Source organism: Protomyctophum parallelum (assembly GCF_964188405.1).
Source record: "Protomyctophum parallelum genome assembly, chromosome: 3".
Taxonomy (NCBI): Eukaryota; Metazoa; Chordata; class Actinopteri; order Myctophiformes; family Myctophidae; genus Protomyctophum; species Protomyctophum parallelum.
In genome coordinates this window covers 45,237,616-45,254,292 of record NC_139698.1, presented here as the reverse complement: position 1 = coordinate 45,254,292, position 16,677 = coordinate 45,237,616, and the positions used below count along the sequence as shown (strand labels likewise).

Below are 16,677 nucleotides of genomic sequence, written 5' to 3'. Positions count from 1 at the left end.
TATGGTGGTCACAATGGCACAAGAAACTCGGACACAGAGGAGAGCATTCTCACAAGCCAACCACAGTGTGTTTTATTGGGTGCTTCAGTAATACAAGTGCACAACAAACCACTCTGCAATTGCAGAGGTGGCGGGTAGCCAGTAAATATACAAGTCCTGCCTCTTTCACAGGCAGACCTATATTTTTGTGGTCTGCCTCAAAAGCCTTTGAAAAAATACGTACAGTACAAACAAAACCAGAGGGAGTTGAAAAGCATGAAATTTCATTGATGCAAATCTTCCTCCTATTTCATGCAGATAATATACTGATGACAAAAATACAAAATCAAAAAGAAAAGAACACACACTAGAAGAAAAAAAGTAAAAGCATATATTCTGCATGTTTGTTCCAGGTGCCACTAAGAAAACGAGATTACATATTGTATAGCTGAAGGACAATGCGTATGATAATTATAATATTTTTTTTTTCTCAATACAATACTTCCAACATTCAGATATTGGAAAATAAAAATCCCAATCTACTCTTTGTATAAAAAAGAAGCTTTCAAGTCAACAAGGAACAAAGGACAGTTCTTTACACAGAATAGGTAAATAAAAGGTTAGGAGGGACAAGGGAGAGGGGACAGTAGAGGGACAGGTATACTGTTGCACTTAGTGAATGTGCTTTGACAGACTAAGGGGGAGAGAGGTAGAGAGAGGTAAAATGAGGAGGGACTTGGGTGGTAAAGGAAGGGAACGGTTGAGTGACAGGGAGTCTATGTGGCATATCTCTTTGTCCATTGCTTGGCTATTCTGTCATGTTCCGTTCTGTTGGTCAGATATTGTGTAGCGATGCTTCCCACCAGAGGGTCAGCTGCAACAACAGAGAAAGAAAGAATGTGTAAGTCATTGTATATGTAACCAACGGTCACTGGCAGGAACTTCAGGGTTCAGCACCTTGGCCTGGCTTGAACCATGAACCTGCTGCTTATCACAGCTGTGCAGCCACAAATGGTGAGTGTACACAGTCTCCTGTACGCCACTGCTTGGGGGGGAAAAATTGATCCACTTTGGATAACAAAGCAAGGTATTTCAGGGTAAATGTACAGTACAGCTCTATCACACAATATTTCTGTAAATAAGAACACTGAAATATTTATTAACTGGTTCAGTCCACCCGACGTGCCCACACGTCATAAGCAATCCAACAGACAGGTTGCTAGGACATGTGTAGCCACTGTAGCGCATCTTCAATGGTATCAAACAAGAGAAGAATATTCAGATTTTTTTTTTTTTAGTTGGACTCCAAGGCCACCATAGGCTTCGCTCTTCGTTCACCCCCGGTCCCGGTCACTTCCTAGTTTACCGCTGCAGAAAGAATGCCTCATATCTCCTAATCTAGGGCGCTCTCCGTGGTTTTGATCTGATGGATATACTATTAAAGCTCTTCATTTCTGACTTCTCACCTGCCTCTCGTTCAAAAATATGGATCTTTGATTTTTTCATTTCAGAAGCCCCGACCGAGACCCACAATTTGGAATGGAGCAGACCCTGCCCGAGGGACAAGTCAATATTTGGGCCCGAAATGGCTTGGCTCTCGGTTCGGCTCTCGGGTATTCGGTTCCGGGTGGACCCGTGCTACCCAGTTTAATTGGAACTCATCCTGAACTGTGCACACAGTTGTATGAAACAAAACACCTTTCCTTAGCTGGATGTGCTCGAATAGTTCATTAGGCTTGTGTATTTTTCTCAGAATTGTGTTATATGTATCGTTAACAAATGTAAAGCTACCTATTCTCTATACCAGTACATGGTTTTCAAATGTTTTGTGACCAAGGCACCTCAATCAATGCGGACGCGGTCATCCCTATGTTCCCCACTTACCTTAGGTTTAGGTTAGGGGTTAGGTCACGTTTATTGCTTAGTGTAAGCGGGAACAAAACCTTTTTTGCAGGGTGGGGAACATAGGTACTCTGTCCCCAATCAATGTGCAAGTCAGGTCAATGCAACACTGCTATCAGTTCTTGACTATTTTGTTTTATTTTATGATTGTTTTTTTAAAATGATCTACTATAATATGGATGAAATAAACTAGCTCTCAAATTCAAAGGACCCATTTTGATTTATCGGGAACAGTGTGGCTGTGACAAGTTACGCCCTGGAAGGGGTTTCGAACCCCACAATAAGCAGCTACCTTTAAAGGCACAGTAGTTAGCCACAGTCGTTTTGAAGAACTTTAACCTAATCACATTTCCACTGCAAATTTTGAGTGTTAACTATATCTATTATTATTAATGTCACAGACGGTCCTGAGGGGGTCATATAGAAAAATCACATGCTAGAGTAGTGGAAACCCTGCGGAAGATTGAAATTGATCAGATGTTTTAAGATGCAAGATGTTTTTGTTGTTTGTGCCGACCGGAAGCCTCAACATGACCCGTGCCCCGATTTACTCAAAATAACAATTAACTGTTCCTATTTTGAAAATAATCTGAAAACAAGTAAATTGAAATTTTACCTGGGTTACAGTCTGTGAGCAGGGAGCAGATGGACAACAACACCTTGGAGATGGTGAGTGCAGGGCTCCAGTTGTCCTTCAAGATGTCTAGACAGATCACCCCCTGGCTGTTGATGTTGCAGTGGTAGATCCTCGTACGAAACGTCACCTGGAAAGGTACGCACAGTTCAGAATAAAAAACAAAACAACTTAATTTGCAAAGTGCATCAAATGTGCGGAGAGTTCTCTTGGTGGCCTCAGTGTAAAGACAAACTGACAACTATTGATCAACTTAAAATGTTTTTCACACTTTTAGAGCTTATCCGTGGTCATAATGGAGATATAATTAACAATAGAAGGTAAAAAAAAAAGAACCTCATCTCTCTATGCCTTGCAGCGCATGAGTGCCGACACAAGACAGTGTAGCTATAGATGCATTTAGAGCCCATCAGCTGAGATTGTGATTGGCTGAGACACGACTAGGACATTTCACAATAAAGCCATTGTAGCTGGTCTGTAAAGTTAAACACGTACAAAGAAAATAATAAGGGGTATACAGAAACCTGACCCATGTTCTTAAGCACACCAATCAAACCACTCACGCCACCAAGCAATTCCTACCGGAAAGCCCCCCATACCCAATTTGTCATACCACAGAGTGTTATTAAGCAACTAGCCAAATTAATGATTTAGAAAAATTGCCAAGTTGCAAAAATTTGCTTTCAAAGTCATGACAAAACTCTCTGCTCTGTCAGGTCTGAACACTGGGGGCATGTTCGCTGAATGTGCTGTTGGATTATATTGTGAGACTTTATGTGTAGTTTTGTGTATTTATGTGGTGTGTTCATTTGGTGATTTATTATGTCTATTTGTTCTGAACACCCCCTCCTTTCAGTTGATGAGTGGTACAGTTGTGTGCATTTGCCACAACGAAGACAGATATCTTATTTATGATTTCTCATGTGGTGAAAATTGCTGATCTACAAACTCACGTGTGATGCATTGAAGCTTGTAGATCAGCTATTTTGCTGTGTGACTAAAAGTGTGAATAAAATTGAGCTAAAACTAAGCTTGGCTGACAAAGATGAAAAACAAATAAGGTGTTATACAGAGGTATTATTATGCACGATGGGCAAGACCTAGCCGGTTGAGTGTTTTAAAAGTAGCGGAATCACCACCCAAGGAAAATACATTGACGCTTTACAAAACGGTTTACAAAACGAGTGTTGTGATTGGTCGACAATTAACGTATCCGGGGGAAATACGTCCAACAGATTTTCAGGCCCAACACTTCCGGCAAAACACTCTTAGTTTGTGACCACCAGTGTTGATTCAGTCGATTAATGACAAAAAATGTTCGTCGACTACCTTTTTTCACTGACGAAAACTAAATGGAAACTAAATTAAAACTCGGCTATGATGACTAAAACTAAGACTAAATATATTGACAATTTAGTCAACAAATAAAAACTAGACTAAAATGTTAGGAAGGGACTAGTGGACAAGATATCTAGTTTAAGTCATTTTACACTTGGTTGCATGCTGAAAATAGTAGATCTACAAGCTCACAACACGCTGTGACTATTTTGTAGATCGGCATTACGACGGCATCAAGGCCTGCCAAAATACATTTTAGTCAACTAAATCAACTGTCACATGCTACTTAAAGTATGATGAAAATGTTCCTTATATTGGTTGTCTTTGGTGGGGTATACAAAAATGGCCATAACATTTTTCCGCAATATTTCCGGCAGAGCAGACCTCTCATTCTGTGAACCTTAATGACCAAGTGAATAGAAAAAACATAAATGAAAAGTATCTCATGACATCACAGGTCCTCTTCAAATGTTTGGTGCTGCCCCCCCCCCGGCTATTAGAAACAAATAACAAGCCAATGGTGCCAGAGATAAGCTGTCCACAGACGGACACACGGACACGGACGGAGTGCAAAACACTCACTCTCCCCATGCCTTCGGCCTGGTGGAGACAATGTAATTGAAATGTCTAAAATATAAAAAGTGCATGCATATCCAATAGAAATAAAATAAAATGGCTGTCTGGTAGAATTAAACCAATATAATGTACATTTAAGTGGGTGAAAATTCAATTTTGAAAAAAAAAGTGCAATGTGGCCAAATCCTTTGAAAAGGTTTACTTTTACATCTTTAAATTTGGCCCAAATGTAAAGGAGTAAAAGTTTCCTTCACAATTACACTATACTTACGTAAATGTAACAGACTAAACAAAATGAATTACTACCCACCGCTGCATAAATACAAATAAATGCTATGGCTCCCTGGACCCTGGCTTTGAGAGGTGTTTTTTTTCTCCTTAATGCTATGGGACTTTAGATTCCCTTGCGCACGCACCACAGGGATGTACATCATCATCTTTAGGCCGCAGCGGAGTAACTGAAACATTTCTTTTTTTTTTTTTTTTTTTTAAGATATTTTTTTGTGGCTTACGCCTTTATTGATTTTTTTAAGGGATAGAAAGTAGGCTGACAGGAAACGGGAGAGAGATGGGGGGATGACATGCGGTAAAGGCCGTGTCGGGTCCGGGAGTCGAACCCGCGGCACACCGCGACTGGATCACCAGTCCGGTGCCCAGACCGTTACGCTACGGCCTGGGCCAACTGAAACATTTCTGCCATCCGGTAGATTAGTTTACATTTTGGTCAAAAAGTGTATTTTAAACGTGAGGTGGGGGTCTCTGAGTGTTCATCTTAAAACAGTTTGTTTTGGTGAGTAGTGAAAGTGTATTTTTTATGTTTTACTAATAGGCCAGTTAATCCAAGAGGGTTTTCTTTTGGGTCAAATCTTAGATTGACTGGCCTATAAGGACGAGAGGCTGCGGCCACTGTGCTACCATGGGTGTGGGGAGAAAGTACCATTGCGTTAAGGAGAACTCCCAACACTATGGACCAGAGCTAGATTTGTCCTATTAACTAATTTGAACTCTGATATAAATAAATATATCGAAATTCCATTTCATGAAGTTTCATTAAGAATAAAGTCCTGTATAACACAAGCCAAAGTAAATCTGTTCACCTAAACTTGGATGGTTGATTTAGGAAATCTGATGAAATCTTATTGCATAACGGACAATCCCTTCACTTTCCCCCACATATCTTCTAGTTCTATTCCCCTAGTTTCCTGTTATTATTGCAGTGCCAGTGAGTAAGCAGCTGGCAAGCCTTGCCGATGAAAAGAACCCTGCATTATTTGTGGAGATTTCTGAATTTCAAATTAAGCCAAGCATTCAAAGCAACCATGTTGAGCTGGGAAACTTGGATGGAATACACAAACAAATACCTCCACAGAGCATAATCTGCAAAAAGACCCAGTGGTTAAAACCACCTGGGAGCCATAGTGGCCACTGCAGCATTTGAGGGTTATGTGCCATGCTAAATTCTATGCTCCACAATAGTGGAGGGAGAGGATAGGGTCACTCTCACACTTCCCCTGACCAAATGTGACATTTTTATGCAGAACAAAGGTCAAGCTTCAGCTATTCTTGTTGTAGGGTAACAAGGGTACATTCATTGTCTCCACCAGGCCGAAGGCATGTGGGGAGAGTATGTTTTGCACTCCGTCCGTCCGCGTGTCCGTCCGTCCGTGTGTCCGTGAACAGCTAATCTCGGCCACCGTTAACCCGGTCGATGCCATATTTTGCACACACACTCCCTGGATGCCAACGATGAACCTCTGCCCCAAACTTTCCAGAACAGCCTGTTATAGCGCCACCAGGAGGCCGCTTTGTGCAAAACAAGTTTTTGCACAGTACACCTACAGATTTTGTCCAAACATCACGCAAATTGGTACACAGTCTCTCTAGAGCCATTCAACGAAACGGGTCTTTCACATTTATCAGACTCCATCCTGATTGGTTAAGATTGGCTTCCAAAGTTCACAGGAGTGCTCAGTTTCAAACAAAATGCTGCAAATCATGAACACATCGCGTCATTTCCGTGAAATTGTGCACCCACATTCCCACTAGGCCGAGGACGAAATGCCACATGAACAATTTCAACTCAGCCTCAAGGTGGCGCTATAACTGGCCGAAAAGTGTTTTTACCTCTAACTGCACGGATCTGTGGATAACTTTGTATGCCAACTCCCTAGAGGCCAAGGAAAAACCTTTGCCTGCTCTTTATAGCGCCACCAGGAGGCCGACATATGTAAAACACATTTTCTATTATTACTCCTTCAGATTTTATCCAAATTTCACGCAAATCGCTACACATGATCTCCATAGTCATGTGATCAAGACAGGTTTGTTTGATTTATCATATTCCATCCTGATTTGCCACGATTGCCTCCTACAGTTTTCAGGAGTAGCCCGCTTTGTACAAATCGCCACAACTCCTCAACGCAGCGCCCCATTGCGATGAAACTGTGCACGCATATTCACACTAGGTTGAGGAAGAAATCCTGGTGGAGACCTGTGCCCAGAAGGGCACTTTTTCTAGTTTGTACTGCAATTTACAATCCGAATAAGGAGCATTTGAAAGAGCATGCTTCTTATCTCCTGTGCAGTATGGACAACTGCCGTCCATCAGCCAAGCCTCCCTTTCACAATTTCTATGCATTGATGAAATGGATAGTGAATTCTAGAATGCTCCAGTCACTGGCAAATCCTCCCCAGCCCTGGTATATCACTGTGTGGATAGAACAAACAAGAAGATTGAACGAGTGGTGAGACACTATTGAAAAGTCTGACAAATCAGTATCCCACGATTTTCCAACCCATTTCACCCAGTGTCAATTATCTAATGTAATCCTGGGCGCTACACTTCCTCTGCCAACCTGGGGAGGGCAGCGGACTGACCTCATGCTTCCTTCTATGCATGAGGAGTCCAAGCCGCTTCTTTTCACCTGACAGGGGGGAGTTTCCCCGGCCAGACGTAGTGCGTGGAAGGAACACGTTATTCTGACCAGATCCTTTCCCCTCCATCAGGCGCCCCGGCTGGCCAGGGGGAGGTAGTTTAGAGACCAGGATTACTGCATGTTTTTTGTGAGGGTACCTACCCTAGGGCAGGGGTTCTCAACCGGTGGTCCGCAGAGGTACTGCTAGTGGTCCGCAGCCAGGCATTCAGAAAAAATTGAAATTGAATCTTTACTTTTTTTTAACCTTTCTAATATATAATATAAAACGTATTTGCACTCTTTTTACTTGTTTGTAAATAATAATAACTTTTTTTTAACATTTCAAAAAGTCAAGTGCTCAACGTGTCAAATAAACCAAAGAAAAAGCTGACAGAGTCATCAGCTGCCAGCGGAACAACCATCCTGCTCTTCCACCCAACGCATGCATGCTTACCGTGCTTGCTGCCCAAGGCAAGCATGGTAAGACGTTGCCATAAGTTATTCATTCAATTCATAATAATACGTTTGGGAAAGTCAAATCTCCCTGCCATGGAGTTATAATATCTGCCGCGGATCGATTGAATAGTCTCACATAATACGTGACGTATTCACTATTCAATGTGCAACTTCTCAGTCTATCGTTGCCGAAAAGGCAGAGCTACAAGCTCATAACGCAATGCAACCAGGAGCGGGCTCCACCGGGCCTGTCAGCGTCGCGTCTCCGTCAGGGAATGTTCCCGTTTTAATCAATGAAGGGTGGCTCCACTGCCCACGTTGTGTTGCGTTGCGTGACTGCATTAAAATTGCCCCGGTTGGCCGGTACTGTACAACGCCCTAGTAAAATGTAGTGCAGGTTGTAGGTTGGTTAAAATAAAGAGAAGATTATTAAAATAGAATACCGGTAAGATAAAAATATATATTCTGTTTCTGTGTGTGTGTGTGTGTGTGTGGGGGGGGGGGGGGGTTGTCAGAGACAAACCTACTGTGACTGTCAAATGCACCCAAGTGTCAAATGTGTCTTCAGTGTTTGGGTGATTAACTGAAATGGATTATTATTTTGAGACTTATTTTGAGTCCTGCTTAGTACAAGTAAAAAAACCCACCCGACACAACAGTGGTGGTCCCCAGGCTGCTGCTAGTCAGAATGGTGGTCCCTGGATCAAAACCAGTTGAAAACCCCTGCCCTAGGGGATCAGCATCACGGACAGCAAAAAATACTCCACTGAGGACTCTTTAACACAATCCTGTAAACATTGCATGCATCTAGCCAGACTTATACCGTTTACATAAGATTGCTTTATCTTATTACAGCCAGTGAGGAGTATTTGATAAATGACTTCCTGACTAACTGAATTGTTGAGGGACTTATGGGGCACTGTTCACCTGAATCTTGTGAACATGCAGAAATGTATACCATCCTTTAAAAAGGCCCATCTATAGCGCTCATTGGAACATCTTCCATTTCATGTCATTAGACCAGCCAACAGAGGGCAGCGTGGTGTATATTGAAGGCCTACCAAAACAATAACAATGTGACCCTTGTTTTGATATATAACTCCCAGAACAGTAATTAATAACCACCCAGTGTAAATTAATGAGAGGGAACACTGCACCAGCAAGCTGTATAAACTGTGGGTTGTGGGAGACTGGGTCAACAATGTTATACAGCCACATCACAGTAACAATATCATTACGCTGTCCCCACCAGCTATGGGATTTTTAAATCCAGCTCCATTGAGCCTCCATTATAACAGGATTTTCAAAGTGCTGTATCTCAAAAGGTTCGAGCGCTGTCCATGGTGAGCGCATCAGACGATCGTAAATCATTTGTGAGTTTGTATCGCATTGCTGAGCACATGTAACTGGTTGTAATGATAGCTAAGGGGTCTGAGCTAATGCGAGTGATCACTGTGCTCATAACAAAAGCCCCCACCTCCCTGAATAAGGAAAAATAAGGAAACAAGGATCGTAGAGTTAGAGCGGCTGGGTGGCATTCTTTAGGTGTGCGTATGCTGCCACCTAGCGGCACAGAAAGTTAAAGTGCTCTAAACAAACAACCCCCCCCCCCCCCCCCCCGAAGAAAATCACACCTGTGTGAAGTGAGGGGCACCTGGTAATGTTTAAGGGCTCTAAACAAACATTAAAAGTCTGACTAGTGCCCCTCAAAAAGACTATATGTATATTTGATTGTGTACATAAAGAGCAGGCTTTAATGTATCTTGAGAAACATTATGTTGCCTGAAGATGTCTTCATTTTCTTTTCCAAATACGAATGCACTGGCGACTACAAACATAAGTCAGATGCCTGAAGAAGGTCTTATATATAGGTCATATTGCAAGTGCAGACGGTGTGTGGGTCTTTCTGATTTTGACTTCTGTTGCAGAAGTCAAAATGATCATGTCTAAATAATACATTAGGTTTGGTCGCGGCATGCATCAATATTTCTGTTTGTGTACCCCTCATTTAGCAAAAGACTGCAACAGTGACCTACCTTTACCTCGCTGCTGCATTTCAACTAGGTGTGTCCAACCCCACCAACAAACAAACTGTTTAGAGCTGCCTCAGCTTGGACCTGCGCTTAACAACTGTTTGGTCGTGACACCTGACACCCCCCTTCGTCCTACTTCAATCACCAACATCTGGCCTGCCTGACCCCGACCTTCCACAGGAAACTTCTAATGAGCCTTGCCATTCCCAAAATCACACAGGACAGGCCTTTATAAATAATCCCCCCAGCAAGCGGCGCTCACCCGGCTCAAAGCCCCTCCCCCATGCAGCTGAAACTCATCCACGCAGCTCGTCAATTCGGGAGGGCTCCGCTCTGTTCTGAATAAAATAAATGTGTGTTTGTGTGTGGAGGGTGTGTGTGTGTGTGGGGTGGGGGGCATCCCTGGACCTAGAAAATCTGCGAGTTCCAAAGAGTGCATTCAGAGCGAGGATCCATTGGAGCATTTCCATTGTGTGAGACAGTGTATGGCAGCTACGGGTGAAAAAAGAACGTCGTGGAGGAAAGGGGTTAGAGAGATGGGGGCTGCAGATCACCTTGCGAGGGTGGGAGGGGGAGGCGGAAACACTCAAGCCCTCTGGCTACAGAGAGCCAGGCCGGAGCCTGTGGATTTGTTTGAGTCTGCTGTCAAACACCAAGCTGCCGGTTACACAGCTCAAAGAGCAAGAAACAGGGAGTATGGAGAGTCAGAGCATGAGACGCAGAGAGAGAGAGAGAGAGAGAGAGAGAGAGACACACACACACACACACACACACACACACACACAGACAGTGTGTTTGATAATGAAAACCACTTAAAAAGGACAACACGTAATAAAACAAAAACCTAAGAATCCATTAAAGCTGAGCCTGAAACCACTTCAAATCGCAGTTGCTGAACAATTCTAAACAAGCTGTAAGACAGCTGTGTCTACTGGCTGCTGACCTTGGGTGGTTTGAAGGGGTAGTCAGGTGTGAAGGCAATGTCCAGGAAGAAGACGCCTCCCTCATAGACAGAGCCGGGCGGTCCCAGGATAGTCGACCTCCACTCATAGATGTTGTCTCCTTTGGGGCCAGCGCTGGAAAACAGAAGATGCGTTAAGATGTTAATCATTGAGGTGCAATGGAATAGATACCCTGCTGTTCAAACTGCCAGCGGGAGGACAAGAGATTGAAATGAAAGCTGTTGAGGAGCTAAATGCCGTCTTCTGACAAGCTAATGAAGGGAGATTTGCAAATGACGAAGAAGCCATGGGGATTTTGGCCCAGTACACTTTTTTTCTTAAGCAGGAGATTTGGCTTTAGATAGAATTGTGCTGTTAAGGCATTCCTAACACATTACTGAAACAAAAACATTAGCCACTTAGACCCTCTATACTTAGTCAAACAGAGTTGAACTGTATTCGATCTATATCACATCTCTTTGCTATAAGCTCACAGGCTTGTTGTGAGCTTGTAGATCTCCCATTTCCCCAGCATTGGGATTCTGGGGTTCAAGTGGGACAAAACAAAACATAGAATAGTTTTGGGGACATTTAAAGGGCAGCCACTGCAAAGTGATTTTTCTCTTTTACAAGATGAGTAGCTATGTTGAATAAGGCTGAAGGTCGCATCTGTTGTGTGGTTCTGGTAATTAATGCATTTCCATATTAAGATGTCCCTCCCCCACAGTTGTTTGTGGTAAGACCCTGTGCTGGAGCAGCGCCAGGAGGAGAACTGGGACAATGTCCAGATCACAAAGCCTGGGACAATGAACAATCCCACCGATTTGGTGTAATTACCAGACTTTAATTCTGACCTGATGATATTCAAGAGCATGTGTGAGGAGTCGACACTAGTTAGAAAAGATGTAATTAAAATTGTATTTCTTACGTGCTCGCAAAGACAGTTATTGGCATAAACTGATTTCTACAGTACTTTCATAATAATGATATAAAATAGCAAAGCATGAAACGGCTCTGTGTGTCCTTGACAATGGACAAATAGAATTTAGACATTAGATACCACCTTCCTCCTTCAGTGTCAACACATGCAAATTCCCGCTAATCTCCTTTGCTGCCCGTTCGTATTTCCCCTCTCCTCTCCTAAGCCTTCTTTAATTAGTTAATTATGATCACGTCTTCTCTGGGGAATTGGTTAAGACTACATTTGGTGTTGATAAGGGGCCCACAAATCTGGACTCGTTTTGTTCCAGGGACAAAGGAAATCTGTTGGATCCTTTTTCTTTGGGTTGAATAAAATGCTTATTACACACACACACACACACACACACACACACGCACACGCGCACGCACGCACGCACGCACGCACGCACGCACACACACACACACCCCCATTGGAAGGAACATTTTAGCCATTTGTTCCTATAATGAGCCAAATGAATGTTGAGATGGTATTTCAGTTTGTGTGTAAAAGAGCAGGGAGGTAATCGCACACAGAAATACATTTCACAGGAATGACAAGTGTGCAGTAACCTCATAAGTCGGAACAGTATGGGTCTAATCAGGGTGCAATCAATCAAGCTCCTTGATTGACTGCAGTGTGTGTACCCATGGACAATGGACATATGATAGGGCTACAACTGTTGATTATTTTCTTAGCGATTACTTTTTCGATTAATCGAATAACCGAGAAGTGGTTCTTATTTAAATTAGATTTTTATCCATCCAAACAATTTATTGTACTTTGTCGCACAATGATGTCGAGCAAAAAATAGCAGATCTACGAGCTCGCACTTTAACAATTTTAGCTTGTTTATACTCAATTAAATCGACTAGTTTGATGAACTGTTACACCCCAAATATTTGATTATGTGGTAAGCAGAGGAGAGAAGATGACAACTGAGATTTGTATAATATAATACCTTCTCAGTTGGTGAAATCAGACTTCCTTTCACCTGCTCTATGCTCAAGGCGATGTTCCATCCATGACACGCATGCATTTGTGTGCTCCACACGCCTCAAGGTAATGTTCCCATTTCCATCGTATGATTTAAATTTCTCCCTCTGAGGTATATAAAGAGACTATGTTTCCTTTTCAAAGCACCTCCAAATGGAAGCAGACGCTTCACCCCCTTTGAGGCTTTGAGCTCGTAGCGGAGATAAGACGCGAAGATAAGAGACGAGCCGGCATGGCAGAGGCTCCGCTCAGCCACGATACTGCTGTGTGCGCTGACAGCCGCACAAGAGCCCCCGCGTGAAGGCTAAGTCAATAGCTGAATGTGCATGCCACCACTGGCCGTTGCTTGGAGACCTCCGCCCCCCCACCAGCTCAGAGGTTGCATGTGGTGCTTTGTGGCGTCTGCTCCTGAGAGCTGCCTCATTCAGGCTCTGAGCGTCTCTTACTTGATCATAAATGTGAGAGAGAGGGGTAAGTGGTGGTGCGGTCACTGCAACAAACTCCAGCTGGCATGCAGAGGGCAGCCAGATAAAGACTTGAGCTGAATCGTACCGTCAGCAAGTCTTTACGTGGAGCCTATTCACACAGGCCTACATTAATGTGCGGATAATAGCGGCAGTTAACCATAATGTTTATGATACCTTGACCTTGGCAATATATCCATATAAAATCAAGTTCTGAACTGACTCGTGCAATTAACTGCAAGCAATGTTCTTTTTTGTTTCTTTTAGAGGTATTGAAAAAGGTATTAAATCCTTAAATTTAGCATCTTGGTTTGTTTACTTTGAGTGAGAAAATGTTGCACATTAAGCAAATTATCTGGGGACCCCACAAAATAATTTGGGGTCGCCCCTGGGAGTTCCAACCCACAGGTTGAGAACCACTGGTCTAGAACAGCATATGTATATTCCCCACAAATTCTGCTCAAATAGGCTTCTGGAGTTTTTGCTCAAATATGGAGACATATGAGCTCCACACGGCTCTAGGCTTCAAGGACTGACTGCACAGTATTTTAGACCCCGTTGCGTGTTCAACGCACCAAGCTTTTTACAGCGTGGTGCCTATGGTGTGAGCAGTCCAGATAAGCGTTTGTGTGTCCCTGTGTCTGTCTATCTGTCAATCCATCACTGTTATCATTATGACCTTATCAACAGGACACCTGAGATCCACAGAGAAGCCACTATAGTCCATGATTTGAAGAAACATTTCTTTTTATATTAACTGAAAGTCACGTTCACAAAAATATTTTTTAAAATGTAAAATATCTTTACTTTGTTACTTTGGTGCTTTTATAGATAGATATAAGGATACATTTGTTTCTCCTCTCCACTTCCATTAAATGGAAGTGGGGAGGAGGCTACAAATTTTATCGCTTACTCAAGATCCAAGCTTCCGTTCTCCATACTGTATGACGGAAGCATTTGAAAATTGTGAGAGGTATAAAATCTAAAGGGTTCATTTCTATTGTGGGCACAGTAGTACTACCGATAGCTCAGTATACTGTAAACCTGTATACCGTTACATCCCTAATGACAACTCAAGGAGAGAGAAGAGCAAACCCCGCCCAATAATATGACACCAGACCTAAAATTGTGCAGCCTCAATTAGCCTGATGGTGTAACCTCTAAAACAAAACAAAAAAACAGAAGCTCTCTCTCCTCCGTCTGACTTTGGGAAAACACTTTTCTTCAACTCAGACAGATGTGTGGCACAAATATATGACATTAACATGATACATCACGGCTCACGAGTTTTGGGTCTGTTGCTGCCCACAATTAGCCTACACCTAGTACACCCTCTGTGCAAGTGAGTGAGTGAGAGTGCTACATGTGAGAGTGATGCTACATCTGCGTTCTGCAATAGATGTCGGCAGAATTCCTTGATTCAGTGAGTATCTGGGTCATTTGTTTCTTGAGTCTGGGATACATTAGAGTGCGGGTGTCCGTGAGAATCTGCCACAGCCCCTGTCCTCGGAGATTACAATCATGTGGGAACTCGCTTCGACAGCTGGCTGGAGTGCTGCCTCTGCAATGATACACCCAAATAAAACGTCTCCCCACGATTCACACCGCGTTCAGGCTTTTACTGCAAGGGTAGTCTTTAAGGATCAATCTCCCCCGTTTGCACTTCATCATTTCTTTTTGAATAGAATCAACAATTCTTCTCTGTGCAAAAGACAGCAATCTAGAGCCAAAAAGGAGTCGAGTCAACATATTTGAAACTGTAAGAGATGAGCAAGTAATTGCACCTTGCATTGATCTTGTTATATGCGTCACTTGGACAAACACAGCCGTATCAATGCACACACACAAAAACAAGAGATGCTTTGGAAACGCAGGAAGCCACTGATGCAAGGGGCCCTTTAGAAAATGGTTTCTTCATGGAAAATAATGTACTACAGGCTTACTTCCTCATTCATACCCCTCACCTCAATTCAGCACATCATGAACACTATCAGAGTAACAAGACATGATCCATAAGCAAGGAAAGTCGTACTAATTTCCATATATATTGAATGACCTTTCCATCCTATGGTACAGAGCAGCGTGCCAGACTAGGGTGCTCTCTGCCCTATTCAATCATCTACATTACCTCATCCCCAGACACGGGGCAATGTACAGATTATGCCGACATATGATAACCTTTATCTTATGGTATGAGAGCTGGGCTAATCTATGTCAAGTCGCAAATCTTGCATTTATTGTCTGTCTGTCTGTCTGTCTGTGGGGTAATCACCCCCCCACCCCCTGAGACTTCAGGTTGTGATTAAATTGATGAGGAGAGAGGAGATGCAGTCAGATGATCAGCCGATGTCACTCACTCTCTGTGCTGATAAGAAGAGGGAGAGACTTGGGACACCTTCACACCATTCATTTTTAATATTGGAAACAGGACTACACATAACAAATACCTTTTTATCCATTTGAATTTGTGCAACCATGTCTAATCTGACATAAACTGACCCGCTGTCCCAACGGGTAAAATATTGTATTACAGATGGTGCTCATATCTAAAGCAATTTAACAACTGTCTCAGTGCCGCCTGACGCCTTTGGACGCCTCCCCCTGGTGGCCGAGAGTGCCAATGGTGCCTTTGGACGCATTTAAAAAAAAAGAAAAATATATCTTTAATCCATATATTTCTTTTTTCTTTTCTTTTTCTTTTTTATGATCAGTACTTTTTACAAACACATAAAACAGAAAACCTACAATACAAACACAAGCAACAACAGCAGAGTACGTATTCATGGATAGACAATTAAGATAGATAAGATAAACAAAAAAAAAGAAAAAAAAAGGAAAAGAAAAAAGGAAAAATCAAATTAAAATGTGAAAATAGTTTACATTATTCTTTAATCCATATTTTGAAAATTCCTCTAATCTGGTGTGCAGGTGACGACATGCACATGACATGCACAATATAATTTCATGTTCTTTCTTTTATTTATAATGGGCTTCGGTGGCAACGAGGGCCAAAACTGGTATCCAACTGGTGGCACTGGATGAGTTTTAATCCAATAGTGCAATAACCTTTGACAATAGTGCAAAAATCACATATGTCCATCTACAAAAATTGCTAAGAGTATTGGTATCTTACGTAAAACCCGTCATTTGATCAGCTCTGAGGTAGCCACTATGTTATATTATTCTATGATTTATCCGTATATTCATTATTGTAATATAGTCTGGGCTAGTACTCAGACCAAACTTGAGCCATTATACCGTCTTCAGAAACGAGAGCTGTAAGAACAATAAGTTGTGTACATCCAAGACATTCTTCTCAGGCTTTATTTAGTCGATTAGGTGTCCTCAGTGTTTACCAAGTGAACCATCTTCAAATTGGTCTATTTGTTTATGGCTCCCACCTTTTAATCTATTTTGTTATAATTTTCAGGTTCATGATTATCCAACACGTAGCTCAAATCACCTCAGACCTCCAAATGCCCGTA

General features: G+C 42.5%; 1 protein-coding gene across 1 annotated transcript in view; it reads right to left on the bottom strand.

Annotated features, from left to right (window-relative positions):
• Window positions 1-46: 46 nt before the first annotated feature.
• ube2e2 (ubiquitin-conjugating enzyme E2E 2) overlaps window positions 47-16,677 on the bottom strand; it is a 31,994-nt gene continuing 15,363 nt past the window's right edge. Inside the window, exons 4-6 of the mRNA XM_083761808.1 lie at window positions 10,777-10,909; window positions 2,498-2,645; window positions 47-853 (exon numbers count right to left, since the gene is read on the bottom strand). Coding sequence (XP_083617934.1) covers window positions 756-853; window positions 2,498-2,645; window positions 10,777-10,909 — 379 coding nt within the window. The 3' untranslated portion in view covers window positions 47-755. The remainder of the gene's footprint in view (window positions 854-2,497; window positions 2,646-10,776; window positions 10,910-16,677) is intronic.